Here is a 15,831-nt window from a genome sequence, read left to right as displayed (position 1 = left end):
TTACATCCCACTAAATTTAAACTAACCAACGGTCCATAGTCAGATGTAATTCCAACCATTGGATGGATGAGAATGAATAATAAAAACGCAAATATTTTTTAAATAGTTCAAAAGATAAGTTTCGAACCTGCGCTTTGTCGCCTCTGGTTAGATAGCGGACCATAAGTATTGGAAGGAGGAATTCTAATGAGGTACTTGGGATCACTACAATCCATGGATCTTGCCCCCTGATATTTAGCTGGTTCGTAGCTGAATGTTTGTTAAACAGAAATTATATGACACAAATAATGATTTACAAAATACATTAATATAAAATCGAGGATTCTCGTGAACTTTCATTAAAATATATTATTCCCTTGTGATACTATGCTTTATTTTAGATCTTTCATTTCTATTTATTAAAGTTTGCATTAGAGATCTGCATCGGGCTTAAATCTCATTAGACCAGCCCGAATTTTTTTGTCATAGCCTGAACCAAAATTATTTCCAAGAATTGGGCTCAAGACCAGAGTAAATTTGGACCCCAGTGGGGGGTTATGGTCGGGCTTGGTGGGTCACTAGTTTGCATTGACGTGATTAAATTAATCCTCTTTTTTGTTTATTTTTAAATAATTATAATTTTTTTAAGAAAAAAACATTTTATTAAACATAATTTTGCATAAGTTTAATTATTTGTGATATTCATGAAATTAGTTTTTTTGATACAGTAAACTCCTATAAAAATTCATTTATATTTTTAAAATGAAAAGTGAAAAAATCTCTATTCTGCCCCGTTTAATAAATAATATTCCAAATTTTGTTGATATATAAATATTAATTCTAGTTGATGTTAAAATATTATTTAATTAAAATAAATAATCTAAGATTGTTATATTTTAAATTTGTTAATTATAAATCATATATATGTCAAATGCGTGTATTGAAAAAGAAAAGTTATTTATAATTTTAAAGATAAATAGTTAATTTGAGTATAAAATTTGTAAGGAAAATGAAATGCATAAATTGTAAGCAAATTAAATGACAATTATATGAAATAATTATTGATGGTATGTAAATTTTAGTATATAAATAGTGAGATCGAAAATGTAATAATTCAATAAAAGGAAAAGAGAAAATTTTATAATTTTTACTTTATATTTTTACGTTATTTTAGAATAATTTTGATTAAGTAAATATTTTAATAAATTAATTTGTTATCTTCAATTCTTGATTTTAATAATTGGTAATTAAATTAAAAAATATATTCAAAAATGTATTAAAATATCATAAATATTAAAAACATTATAAAATATTTTTTAATCAATTCTATATAGCAAATTTTACAAGTATTAGGAGTTATTTTCTTTCAGGGTAATTTATCAAAATTTGATTTAAATCAAAGAAATCCATAAGTCCTTAAAAATCAAATTAAGTTTAAATGTTAAATGCACATAATTACCGTTGATTGTTATCGTAATGAGGTGGATGTCTGGATTGAGGAGGGCTCATCAGCTAATATAACGTGAAAATTATAGATGTATAAACTTGAAAGAAATATATCACATTATTTTGTTTGGGATTGTATAAAGTATTAGAAAGATGTAAAATATATTTTAATTTTTATCAACTGACAAAATGATTGTGGAAATTACCCGCCTTTTTAAATTGGGCAGCAGTGACATAACGTATGTTATGCCAAGAATACATTTTGGGGAAATTATTTAACTTATTTACTAATTTTGAATAAAATAATAGAATATTTCCAAGTTGGATAAAAGAGAATCACATTAAGCGGAAATATTATAACATCAGCATATACCCCATATTTAGCGCTATCATTGGTGAGACTGTCTTTCCTATCGGATGTTTCCGAACCACGACTAGAAGTGTGAGAATTGTAAGAAGGCCCATTGCGTGATATGTAAGGATTATTGTTCAGTTTCCTGAAATTTAAAACAAGGATACAATTTTAATTTTCGAAAAAATGTTTCATATAAAACATGTTAGAATTTATTAAAATAATGCCTAAGGCAATGTTTATTTAATTATTTTTGAATTAAGAGTGAAAAAAAATTATAAAATTCCGTAATAGCAATATTATCATGTATATTGGTAATATACAAAAACATTAGAAGAGGGAACATCTGTTCAAAACAAGATGGAGTAGGAGGTGAATTTGAATAGACGAAAATAATACTTTTTTTAACCCCAACATAAAACTAATTCAATATTTTCGACACGAAAATCAAATTTTTTACAAATATTTGTTTTTAAAATATTACATGTATAGTTGGGTAATAGATAAATGTCGGCCCAATTTTCAGGCGCCTGTCGGAGAAAATTCATTAACAGACGTTTTTTTAAACTAGTTTCTTTCAAATTTGAGCTGCTATATTTTTAAGAAAAGCCCCACGGCTAAAAATATAGTAATTACCCAACTATAATTTTAAGAAATAATATTAAAATGAAAATGTAAAAATATATACAATCAAATTAAGCCTTCATTTATTTATTCCTTAAAGGATTTCTAAAGCAGACTCAACCTTGCCCACCTTAATTTTTTTTCCAACCTTATCCAAAATAAAAATTAATTACAAAAAACATGATTTATTTTTATATATTATTCATTCATTTTAACATTAAAATTTATATAGATTCACATGATATAAATAAAATGTTTAACAAAATTAAGAATACGTGATACGTGATAAAAGCGTTTTCGCCCTCTGGTTGTGGATACAACAGAGCTACGCTAGGTTTTCCTCAAAAATCCATCAAACTGGATAGTTAATTTAGGGGAGAAAAAAAAATGAGGAGCCCTTCACACGTTTGTGGGCAAGCATCTAATGTAAGCCTTCTTATGTAAGCCTTGATAGTTACTAACAAATAATTGAGAATGTGTTCATATCAATTGAGATTAGAAATTATTCATGAAAATAAGGAAAAGCTAAAATGGGTTTACCACAAATTATTTAAAAGGTGAAAATTTCAGTGAATAGGCAAAAACTAGTCAGTAATCGGTTTATGACTATCCAGCAACGAACACCACATAACAAACGGTTATTTTTTCTTTTTTCCAGAGAAACAAAATACTCTATGGAGTGATAGATAGATTATATAGCGAAAAAGGTCTTTGATAATGATAAGGATATGAGAGAAAGGAAACTATGACGCAGAAATAGGAACCAGCTCCGTAAGTTTTAGGAAATGGAAAAGTAATTGTTGGCCAGGATTAACAAAAGGCATTTTGGCTTGATTGTTATATGATAGTCTATCATTCACGGAAAGACTCTACCAACAAAACATATTTACAAACCTCGCCACCCCCCTGTCGACTGGTTTCTCCATAAATGAAATAACAAGAACAAAGACTAAGAAAAAACACTAAGAAAAAGCAAAGCTCCAGGGTCAGATAATATCACAGCAGAAAAACCAAAAAAAATAAATAGCATCTATAACAATATCGCTACCTATTTGCCCTCATTTAAATAAAATATGGGAGAGCGGAACTACTGCAGTGGGATGGATCAAAATCCTACCTAAGTAACTACCCAAAAACTAAGACCACAGAAAAGGCTTATTGAGCTATAGCCATCACATCCTATAGCATGGAAAAAAGCATATCACCCACACCAAAAATACATAAGTATATACAGGCCAAGAAAATAAAATACTGGATCCAAAAATTAATTTAGAAAAATAATCATGCAGAAAAACTAAGTACAAAACCCCCTTCTGCTTTACATTTGTGAATTATAACAGAGCTATTGATAATGTTAACCATGCAGTTTTTTCAGAAAATAAGATAAATAAAAGCTGAAGTCAGTGAAGTAAGTAATTCACAGAAAAGGTGAAAGACAAAATCAAGAGGTAAAATTGAGAGATGAAGAAATTAAATAACCTGAAAAATACAGAAAAAAAATTATGAGAGGTTTAGGTAGTTCGATTTAATTTTTAGTAGTTTTTTTATAGATTTTTTGTTTTTATTTAGCCTTAGGAATTGCTTCAAATTTAAGTTTAGATCATCGGATCAGAAAAAAGGTCAATATCAGCGCTCATCTAATTACCATGAAATTTTTAAATTAAAATAGTTTTTTAAATTAAAAAATGAAAAGAATGCTATATAAAATTTACCCATAGGGTGGCAGAAAAGGGTCGTTATGATATTGTTGTCTGTAATTATTGCCTCTATGATTAGCCGGTATAAAATTGTCCTCTAGATTTAATAATTGAAAAAATTAACTACAATAAAAGATCATATTAAAAAACAATGGTTAATATATTGACATTCAGATACAAAGCGGCTAAAAAAAATAAATCATTCTCAATTTTTTTTAGAATTTGATCAAGTCGTTTTTTTTAAATTGAAATGAAAAATGATGAAATTTGGCCAAATAATTCAGTGTTGGGTAATTACTATATTTTTGCCGAAAACTATCGATTTGGCCTAGGAGGTTATCTTAAAAATATAGCAGCTCAAATTTGAAAGGAATAACATAAATTAAAATGCCTTAATGTTAATGGATTTTCCCCAGCACATGCTTGTCAATTTTTAAGCGAGTCTGGGAGGAAAAAATTTTGTGACAAAAACAAGTTTGTGTTCGATAAGTGGAAGAAGATATTGTTACTTTATAAGAATATAGGAGGACTGTTCCAACATAGATCTTTTTAATTATTTTATACATTTTGATAATTGTATTATTGTGTTTAATAAATAACGTTTTACATTATAATTTAAGATTAGAAAAATATTTTTAAAAAGACAAATGTTCGTAGTCCAAGAGTATTTTATTTTTTGCCAAAAGCACCTTTAATTTTCTAAAATTTGACCCTATCAAATTCTAAATAGGGGATATTAGGTTACCTTAATTCAAACCATATAAATGGATGAGATGTCATGCAACTCTTTCAAGATTGTGACGACTCTCTAAAAGCATATTTGAAAAAATTACCGATACTACAAATAAAATTCCTTGTATTTAAAGATGGAAATGGTATTCAAACCCATTTTCAGAAACAAGAAATTATTTTTATTATTTATAAAAATCGAAGTCTAATCTAATTTTCTATTCAAGAATGCAATTCTCAAGGGTCAACATTTCTGTTGTTCTATGAATGGCACTATTGGAATAATTTATTTTGGATTCGATTATTTTGCGATATTCTCTTTAGCAACATTTAGAAACCGAAAAAATTTATCAACGTGTCAATTTTTTTCATTATTGAAATTTCTTGCATTTAAAACTAAGTCAAATAAATCTATTAACGAAAGCTAGTGGAATACTTTTCTGGTAAAAATATTGAGTTAGATATGTTAATAATAATAAATAAGCTAAAATCGAGCCATTTAACAACACTACATTTAAACTTAAAAAATTTCATTATACATTTTTAATATAATAATAAATTAGATATCTAAAATTAACTATAAATATATGCCGTTTAAAATGTATCTAGATATTTTAACAACGCTGCTAGCCATTCTCTAGAATTAAATATATGTAATAAAAAAGCTCGTATTAAATGTCTAGTAAGTGAATGGTTACATTACACATGGCCTGTATATCTTCTAAAGTTAGTTTAAACTCCCCTAATCTAAATCGATTGGATAATCATGTGGAAGTGTGGAAATAGACTCTAATTTGCAAAAAATAGACTACGACCATATTTGATATCAAATTTCTAAAAGGCGACTCAATCAAATTCTAAATAATTTTGAGGATGGTTCCATATCTTCATTAATAAAATATAAAAAGAACAAATGACGCATTCATTTTAGAGTTACAAGGATTTAAAAATGTGGCGTTTTTTTAGTCACACATATTTAAAAAATAGATATTTTCTTGTTAATTTTTTAAAATAATTATGGAAATAAATATGACCGCCTCCTTAACCTGACTATAAAGGTTCTTCGTTCAAAAATCATATTTTGAGGCTACACTGATGAAATATAAATCCCCACAATAAATTACGAGATATAAATAATCTTCAGGTAAACCATTTATAATGATATAAAATATAATGCTTTAAACCTTCATGATTGTGTTCGAAAGAGCCAATGCTGGCACTCCTGCCCATTAATTTTTCGCTACCAGAGTCCAGTCTATTCCTTCCTCTAGTTTTTAGGGAAAATAAAAATAAATTATATATCTAACTTAACACTCGAATTTTGTAATAGTGCAGTGTTACCTCTAAGCTTGGTCTCAAATTGCAAGCTTATCTGGTATTTTCCTTCCATTTATTATAACTCCATCTATATAAATTAACCATTATCATTAATGGTCAGACTTTTTACAGGTGATAAAAATTCTTGATTTTTTCAAATTTTATTTATTTTAGTCTAAGATCATTATAAAAAATTAGCGCAAAAAAGCAACCCGAATAGAAAATTTGAACTGTTGCATATCTGCAACGACAATTAGGGGTATAAAAATAAGATAATATTATATCATTGGAAAAAACGGAAATATGATATAGAATTTCAAAATTTGTTGATTTATTTTACATACAATATTATAACTTTTTATATCTTATGAAATTTTTTAAAACAATACAGATTGGTTTAAGACATGTGTTATATATATATACCTTCCAAATTTACAGCGTCGTCTTTTGTTAACAATAATTGTTGTTAAATACATAAAACAGTTGTTTCACTTAGTAAGGAAAATTGACTTATGAGGCTTCAACTTGTACCTATGTTTGTTAACAGCCCAATCCAGGTCGTTATTAAAAATCGAATTAAATCGGGTTTTAACAACCATATTTGTACAATTCTTTTCATTTACTAAGGGAGTTTTGATGAATTATTTATCATTGAAATTTAAGTTATTATTTATTATCAACAGTATTAACTCGGTTCCATAACCTACATGAATTTAGTTGCTACACGAATAAAATTTCTAAAGGGTTTTTCATGTTGATGCAATTGTCATCACTGAACTATCATTCCATCGAGCCACAAATATTTCATATGTCTTTTCAAATTGGCAATCGTAATACTTTCCATTTTTGCCATAACTTTAATTGTTTCCAGAGGAAAATAATTTGTAGGTCTGTTTTCTTTTATAGTCTCAGTTGCGAAAATTCAATGTTTTTATGTGATAAAAAAATACAAAGTAAATAGAATGCAGAGGTATTTAGGCAACTTTGAGTATTGGTAACAGTTGTACTTTTTAATACAAGATTCAAAGCTGTTAGGCTTTTATTTTTACTTTGATATATATCAGAGGCCTGCAGAGGTACCATTAGCATGGCCCAGCCCGTATTTTTATTTTCATATCTAACCATATTTTTTTTAAATATATTATAATTATTCTTATTTTTATAGTTAATAATGGCGATTTAAAATATTCAGCCCAGCCTGGCTATTAAAAAAATTTTTTTAGGCCATCAGAAATCTCCTGGCCCAGGCCGTATAATTGAAATCGCCAAAATTTAATATAAAAATAAATAAAATATATTTTAAAAGTTTTTTAAAAAAAAAAATCCGGGCCAGACCGGGCAAATTATACCTCTCTGATATATATATATTATGCAAATAAATACCCATCTGAACATTATAATCAGGGATGTGAACCCGAACCCTCGTATTTTGGCTGAACCCGAACTCGGACCCTTTTTAAAAGTGGAGGGTCCAAGGGTTCTAGGTGTCATAAAAAAATTTTAAAATATTAACTATTTTTATAGAATAATTTATTTTATCTTCGCGTTTTTCTTTCAATTTTCTTCCTGGACTTCCATTTTATTTAGAGATTAATATCATTAGTGTAGGTAATAATATTTTATTATCTAATTAATATGCTATGTTATAGAAATACGATGATTAATTTTAAAGTGAATTGTGTAATAATATTTTAATTTAAATGATAATGCACAACACGTTGGTCCTCAATTTTTATTATGCTAGAACGATTCTTAAGTCTGAAAGATTTCTTATTATAGGAGTATCTGGAAGTCATTGTCAGAAGATGAATTAATTATTTATTTCAAATTTCATAATATATTCGTTTATTACTTATTATGTATACAGATTAATGTTATATAAAAGTGATTTAACAATAAAAATATTTTATATACTTTTAGAATTGCAATTAAATTGAATATAAACTGATCATTATAATATATTCAAATGACATAAGTTATGGTAGAGTTAAATTATAGATGTTATACTAATAAAAAGTATATTAAAAATTAAAACCATTGGTATCTTTACAGAATACAAAATTAATATGATATCGGATTGGTAATCGGTCGATATCAATTGACTATCGAAAATATCGGATCGGCCTTCAAAAAGTGGTATCAGTACACCCTTACTAGAAATATAGTTTAATAGTCGAAAGTTGCCAAACTTTAATGGTATTTAGTAGACTCAAAAATAAATATTTTCTAAAAAATGTTTTTTTTATGTCATGTTAAATTATTTCAATTAAAAAGATTTATATGTGAAAAATCAATAAATCACAACTGTTGCAAATATAGTACGTTGACCATTAATGGGCTAAGAAAACAATTTTTTAAGAATTCATCATTGGAATCCAGACTGAATCTATCATGTTAGACACTTAAACAGTGAAATCCCCCCTTTCTTTAATTCTATTATCCAATTTACCCCTCTAATTCTAATTATCGTTAGGGCAAATCTACCTGATAATAGGTGGTTCGTTGGTAGTACTTGTTTTGCTGAGGCTCTTATCCCTTTCCTGTTGTATAAGCTTAGCCTCAATCCTGGCTTCGACAGAAGCAGTGTCAACGGGTTTAGCCTCCCCAAATATGGAGGCATACTTTTTCGATTCGATAGGGGTAGCTATGTTCATGTTAAAGGGACCAAATAAAAAGATTAAAGTGACAACTGGCAAAAGATATACAAAATCCTTAAAATATAACACCGTATAATTATTTCACTAAAGAAAGGTTTCAAAACTCGATGGCATTACAGTGAAAGGGGGAATATTTTTTACCAGATGTTAAAACAAAATAAAATGATATTACAGTATTAATATTTGTTGTAACACATGTCAACAATGTGAATAAACATTCTTATATGGTGTTCAAACTTTCCATAATTATTGAAAAAACTTGTTGAGAAAATTAAATTTTTTTTTATTAATTATAAAAGTTTGAAAACTTAATGAAGACAATTTTTCAAAATTTGAACAGGAACGAATATAGCTTTTTTAATCATATAAGAATGTTTATTCACATTGTTGACATGTGTTACAACAAATCATATTAATACTGTATTATATTTTTATTTTAATCATACTTAAATATTAATCTATGATAAAAAAATATTAAACAACCTTTTTAAAAAATGCGGCACTTGAAGTTTGTACAATTTTAAAAAAATTAATTTTACATAAAAGCGTATTTACAATATTTTTTAAATATTTTCATATTTAATTTAATTAATTACTTTTCGATGTTTAATAACTCATAACTAATAATTCTCCTCTATTCCCAATTACTTCTGTAAATTATTCCTTGCCCATCTCAGATGAGAATGAGATGGAAAATTATCAATCATATTCTAACATTTCCACGAATAATAATTCTTTAGCTACCATTAATAAAATACAAATCATCCTCTCCCCCATTATTCCTAAACCCAAAAGAACATACCATTGTTGGATCAAAGAAAAGATTGACATGGTAAATTTTTTAGCTATGCCAGAGAAGGAACAGAGGAAGATTAAGGATGTAGCGAAATTTGTTAAAATGTCGAAGGCCTCGATTCATAAAATAAAACGGGATACATTCCCATAAATTATTGGTGATCCCTTAAAAGAATTCACTCTTAAACAAAGAGGGAGAAAAATAAAGGACACATCAAATATTGAAAGACAAATTACTATTTGGAGCTGGGCTATCTTAAGCTACCAATTGACTAAAGTAATCTAATTATATAATAAATTACGATTAACTTTTAATATTTTAATTAAATAGGTACTACTTAGCAAGAAATTTGGGATGAATATGAACTACCATTTAAATATTTCTATAATCAATATTCATGTATTAGTGTAATTACTAATATATTTCTTATTAAATATTGTTTATATGTAATATAATATATGAATTGAATAAAATATTTAATAATTTATCTCAAACATGATAAAATAGAGTGAGAGAAAAAAAACTATGACTATGATTTAATAACTAAGATGAATATTTAATTATTATTTTTAAAATTATTCCACATAAAATATCTTTAACTAAGCAAAAGAAAATATGATGACAAAACTTTTTATATTTTTTTATAAAAAAATTTTTTTAAGTGTGACATTTAAAAAGTTGTTTAATATTTTTTTAACATAGATTAATGTTTAAGCATGATTAAAATAAAAATAGAATAATATTATTTTGTTTTAACATCTGGTAAAAAATATCACCCCTTTCACTGTAGTATATGGGTCGGGTATAGGATTAATTTTTTTTTTCAAATTTAGATTATTTTAAGGATATTTATTTGGACAAATATAACATATCATTTATTCCATTTCCAAGACACCTTGGGAGAGTTTTAATTTTGTTTTTTCTTTAAATCGGAAATTTGTATACTTATTCCTGACATAACTGATAAGTGTAAAACTATTATAGGTAATTCCTACTCTTAATTATATAAAATACCATGATATTTTTATTTAAAAATCACTTTTTTTTCATTCTTATAAAACTGGATCACACTGTTACTTCTTTAGTGTGACAAATCCAATATTAATTAGTAATTAAATATATGGCTATAAAGATGATATTTAAAATGATTAAGGTAATGATCTTTAAAATAATTGAAATAAAAATTTTATATCATTTATAAATTTAGTTGGCTTTCTATATATTTCCTTTGTGTATTACACTAATGAGATTGAAGGCTAAGAAAGCTGTTAACATGTAACATAACACTCTTTTCTCTGAACTAATTGATTTTTTGTGTTTTCTTTTATATGTGGGTATTATGTAATGATAATGAATGAATAGATTTATTTTGATTGACCAACAGATTTGACCTTTAATATAATAGTACAATTTATATTTAGAATATACAAATTTGATTTTTTATCATCATCATATTTCTAAAATTCATTATGAATTTTTTCAGGTCAATAAATTTGCACCTGTGCAATTTTTTTGATAATTCTGGCTTCTTTTATTATTTCACTACAACATTTATGACTTTCTCTTCTGTAACAAATTGTAGTATTTTCAATTTTTTTTAGATATAATGAATAAAAATGAAATAATTAAAAAATTACATTCTCAAGAATATAAATTATTTGAAAACAACTCATTGAAAAGCAAAGTCTGGGATTCTTTTAGTATAATATAAGACAATCATAATAATAAAATTGGATATGTTCAATGTAAAACATGCCTCATACTTTCATATTCACAAAAAGTAGGATCATCCCATTTATCAAGGCATAAATGTAAACCAAATCCTAAAATTAAATTATCTTCTTTTTATCCAATTAAAAATGGTAAAGCATCATATACAAGTGAAAAAAAGGAAGTTATCAATAGATGTGTAAAATTTGGTGCTGTAGATATTCGCCCATTTCAATGTATAGCTGGTAAAGGCTTTAAACATTTAGCACAATATTTTATTGAAGTTGATTCAAAGAGGGGTTTGATTGACGTTAAAAATATTTTGCCAAGTCTCATTCCCATAACTATATCAAGGCATATGAATGATGTCTAAAAATTTGCACAAAAATATATTCCCAGAAGTACAAAATGCTTAAATAAATTCTTGTAGTGCAACAACTGATTTATACACAGATGACTTTAAAAAGTACACATATATAACAATAAATCTTCACTACATAATTATATGGAAATTAATAAAACGTGTTTTGTATACTTCTCTATTTTTAGAAGATAAAAAAACAAGTGAAAACATTCACAAAGAACTTGTTTCTAATTTTACAAAACTTGGATATGCTTCTGATGCATTTTATAAAATCACATTCATCATTCATCACTAATCAAGGTAGCAACTTGATAAAGGCTTTAGAACCATATAAATGATTAAACTGTTCTGCTCATCTCATTAACACTATTCTAAGAAATACCTTTTCTCTAAAATATATGAATATCAACACCTTTATTATATAACCTCATTCTAGAATGCAAATGACTAACTAGATATTTTAAACAAAGTGGATATAACAAGAATCTATCAAAGTCACTTTGCCAAGATGTTGAAACAAGATGGAATTCAAAATTAAAAATGTTCAAAAGCATATTTTAGAATCTTTACAGAAAATAAATATATAATACAAGCTAAATGCGATTGATAAAAGTGCATTGAAATCATTAATAGAAATGTTGATAGGCAACAAGAGAGCTTGAGGGAGATACAAAGCCTACAATATTGTTTTATTAATCTATAAAAAATTGGCAAATTTAACAGTGTGTATTATTTTATATGATGCACATCAAAATAACAATGAAATTATAAAATTGAAATTAAGAGCTAAAGAATTTTTAATATCTAAATTTCAATTAGATATTCTCCACAAAATCGCAACATTTTTAAGCCCAAAATTCCGCCAATTAAGAATGCTTACTTTGGAAGAAGCATTAGATGTAAAAAATTCTCTTAGAGCGATAATGAAAGATTATTCGGAGTATCAACCTATTCCTATATATGACCTGGATGAAGTACTTGACCCTACTTTAAGTAATGCTACCAAAGTTACAAGTAGCATATTTTTTATAAATGTTTTTATCTATATAATATTTTTAGGTACATCTTCAGATCTGCATGAAGTGCAGGCCCCTACTTCGAAGAGTAATCCAGTAATTTATTCTTTATGAATATTTTTAGCAATATAATATGTTTAGCTTCATCCTCATTAATGGATATGTCTTCATGGGAGGATGATACAATGCTTAATAATGAGGCTGATAAGGTTAATTTATATTTGGATATTAAGCAGGAGGAGGATATCAATTATGATAATCATATCATAGATTGGTAGAAGAAACATGAAAAAATTTTGCCAAAATTGGCAAGATTCGCCAAAAAAAATCATGCAATTCCAGCATCAAATGCTTCAAGTGAACGAAATTTCAGCACTATTGGAAGAGTTATCGAAGAGAGAAAGACAAATTTAAACAATGAAATTGTTGATAATATATTATTTTTAAATGATATTTTGAAAATATATATTAAAATTTTGTTTATATCATTTATTAATATTATATATATATATATAATAAAATATTGTATTTCCATTAGTATTACTTCAGCATGAGTATTCATAAAATAATTTAATGGGCTTGAGAAAATTGTTTGAAACTTATCATGGGCTTGGGAATTTTTTTAACATTAGATATAAGCCCGGCCAGGCTTGGTCAAAAAATTAAGGCCCATGAAGGTCTCTGATACTACATGAGAAATTATGATCAACCAAATTCATTCCTCTTTTTGCTTAATCCTTAATTTTTACCATCTCCTCTAGAAAGCAAGAATCAAAAAAAAATATATATATAACGTTTAACAAGTATTGAGAATTTTAAAATTTATAAAAATCATCATACGATCGTCGGGGTTTTCTGCCAGCAATTTTGATAGGTTGAAAGCAGGTTTCTTTTCACCGTCGGCAGAAATATTATCTAAAAAGATGAATACATATTAAATAAATTTAATGGTGAAATAAATATAGAAATTATTTAGTTTGCTCTTTTAATCATGTTATATTTAAATTAGCATATCTAAATCGAAGTATTAATATCAGAGACCTAATAGGGATAGTATAATTATATCAAATTAATTTAAATCTTGTAAATTTAATGATTTCTTTTAATAAAAATTAAGATTTAATTCAATTTTATATTTTACTTGTGGGTCATTCCATGTCAAATCAATCACTTTACAACCCGACCATCTCAGATTTTGTTAAAATTTGGTATTTAAGTTAGTAAAGTATTGTAAGTGACGAATCCAAAATATTAGACTCTTAACTCTATTAGAACCGGAGATATAGGGCTTCAAAGTGGCTCAGCTTGGTCATTTTTTGAAAAAAATGAATTTTTAAAATTGGGATAACTTTTATACTAGATGCACTATGTATATCTATTATGGCTCATTTTATAGCCCTAAGTAAACTCTTGAACGTATGTTAAATAAAATTAATTTTTAGTTTATATATTTTTCTTAAATTGCGGTTAAAAATTTGTGATTAAATTTTTAAAATGTTAGACTAAAAATTTTTTTCCAAATTTCAGATATTCTGTAAAGATTACCAAGAACTGTTCATATAAAAAATTTCAGAGTGGGCCCAAAAATATTAATTAGAAAAAATTTCATTTTTGAAAAATCCGATAGATGGCGTCGGTAATTTAAAATATCAATTTTAACAATATAAGTCAAATTTTTTTTATTCCATAATAAAATATATATCGAATAATTAATAATAGTAAGCTTAAAATAATTTTAATTAAATTATCGATTTTTCGAAAAAATTTTTCCAATAATTTATCGTCTGTTATTTTTCCTAAAATTTATAATTTTTAAAATTAATTAATTTATTAATATTTTATTAAAATGTTTTGTACAAATCCATTAAATCTGCCAAATCATTATTCCAAAAAAGGACTTCGTAAAGTCAGTATTTGGATGACAATGTATTATAAAATTAACAAAGGAGATTATATTTGTCCTAAATGTCGCAAATCTTTATATAAAAAGAAGAAAGATGTTTCAATTTTAGAGGATAGTAACATAGCTACAACCTCAAATAATTTCCTAAACTCCATCCATATAGAAAATAATTATCCAAATAATAACGATAATGCGCAAATCCCTACAATTTTTTTAGAATCTTTAAATTCTACTTTAGATCAAATGGGGCATTCACCAATAAAAAAAAAGAGACTAAGAGAGAAAGGATATCCCAAGAAAAAACTTGGCAGAATTTCAACCGCGATTGCCAAAATTCTTCAACCCAAAACGAATACAAATGGTAGCGAAGATTTAATAACTCATATGAAAAATAATTATCCATTATTGTCGAAAACACAAAAATATCTTTTATTAACGACATTACCCTAAAATTGGAGCATTCAAAAAATTAAAAAACAATTTAACGCTTCGTTTTATATGATCCGTAATTCAAAATTTATTCTTGGTCAAAAGGGGATTCTTTCAACTCCCAATCCGAGAGCAGGTAAAACCATAAATCAGGGCGCAGTTGACACTGTAAAAAGTTTCTATTTAAATGACGAATATAGTAGATTATTACCCGGAAAAAAAGATTGCGTTTCTATAATTGAAAATGATGAAAGGATTAACGTTCAAAAAAGGTTAATTCTTAATAATTTAAAAGAAATCTATATAAATTTCAAAACTATCTACCCTTCTCCATTGCGCCCTAAAAATTGCATAATGCCAGGTTCAAGTGTCACTCACTCGGTTTGTGTCTGCCTAATCCATCAGAATGTTAAGTTGCTAATAATAGGTAGCAATTTAGCAACTTTAACAAAAAATAGGGATTTTGAGATAAAGACTTACAAAGACATAATTCCAAAAATGATTTGTAATCCTCCCCTACCAGCCTGTTATTTTGGCGAATGTCATGAATGTCCGGGGTACCAAGAATTAAGGGCTAAATTAGAAAATTTATTAATTGCACATGATATATACAGGATATGGATATCTGTAGATAGAACCAGTCTAGAAACCCTAACGCAAACAGCTGACGAATTTCTTAATTACTTATTTGAAAAAATATTTATTTTGATTCGCCATGCTTTTATTACTGAACAACAAAACAGATTCCATCAGAATCTTAAAAATATTTTAGAGCATAATCATTATTTGATTATCTGTGATTTTTCTGAAAA

At 26.5% G+C, this 15,831-nt stretch overlaps 1 protein-coding gene across 2 annotated transcripts in view; it reads right to left on the bottom strand.

Annotated features, from left to right (window-relative positions):
* The window catches only part of LOC135925839 (eukaryotic translation initiation factor 4B-like), a 39,112-nt gene that overhangs the window by 1,462 nt on the left and 21,819 nt on the right, over positions 1–15,831 (bottom strand). For both annotated transcript variants that reach the window (XM_065461360.1, XM_065461359.1), the window contains 7 exons: positions 13,528–13,602; positions 8,629–8,788; positions 6,012–6,094; positions 4,114–4,195; positions 1,799–1,922; positions 1,439–1,491; positions 128–249 (listed from right to left, as the gene is read on the bottom strand). In XM_065461360.1, the coding sequence (XP_065317432.1) occupies positions 128–249; positions 1,439–1,491; positions 1,799–1,922; positions 4,114–4,195; positions 6,012–6,094; positions 8,629–8,788; positions 13,528–13,602 (699 nt within the window). The remainder of the gene's footprint in view (positions 1–127; positions 250–1,438; positions 1,492–1,798; positions 1,923–4,113; positions 4,196–6,011; positions 6,095–8,628; positions 8,789–13,527; positions 13,603–15,831) is intronic.

This window comes from Gordionus sp. m RMFG-2023, chromosome 3 (assembly GCF_954871325.1).
Source record: "Gordionus sp. m RMFG-2023 chromosome 3, tfGorSpeb1-WG-v2, whole genome shotgun sequence".
Taxonomy (NCBI): domain Eukaryota; kingdom Metazoa; phylum Nematomorpha; class Gordioida; order Chordodea; family Parachordodidae; genus Gordionus; species Gordionus sp. m RMFG-2023.
This window is presented reverse-complemented; position numbering and strand designations above follow the sequence as displayed.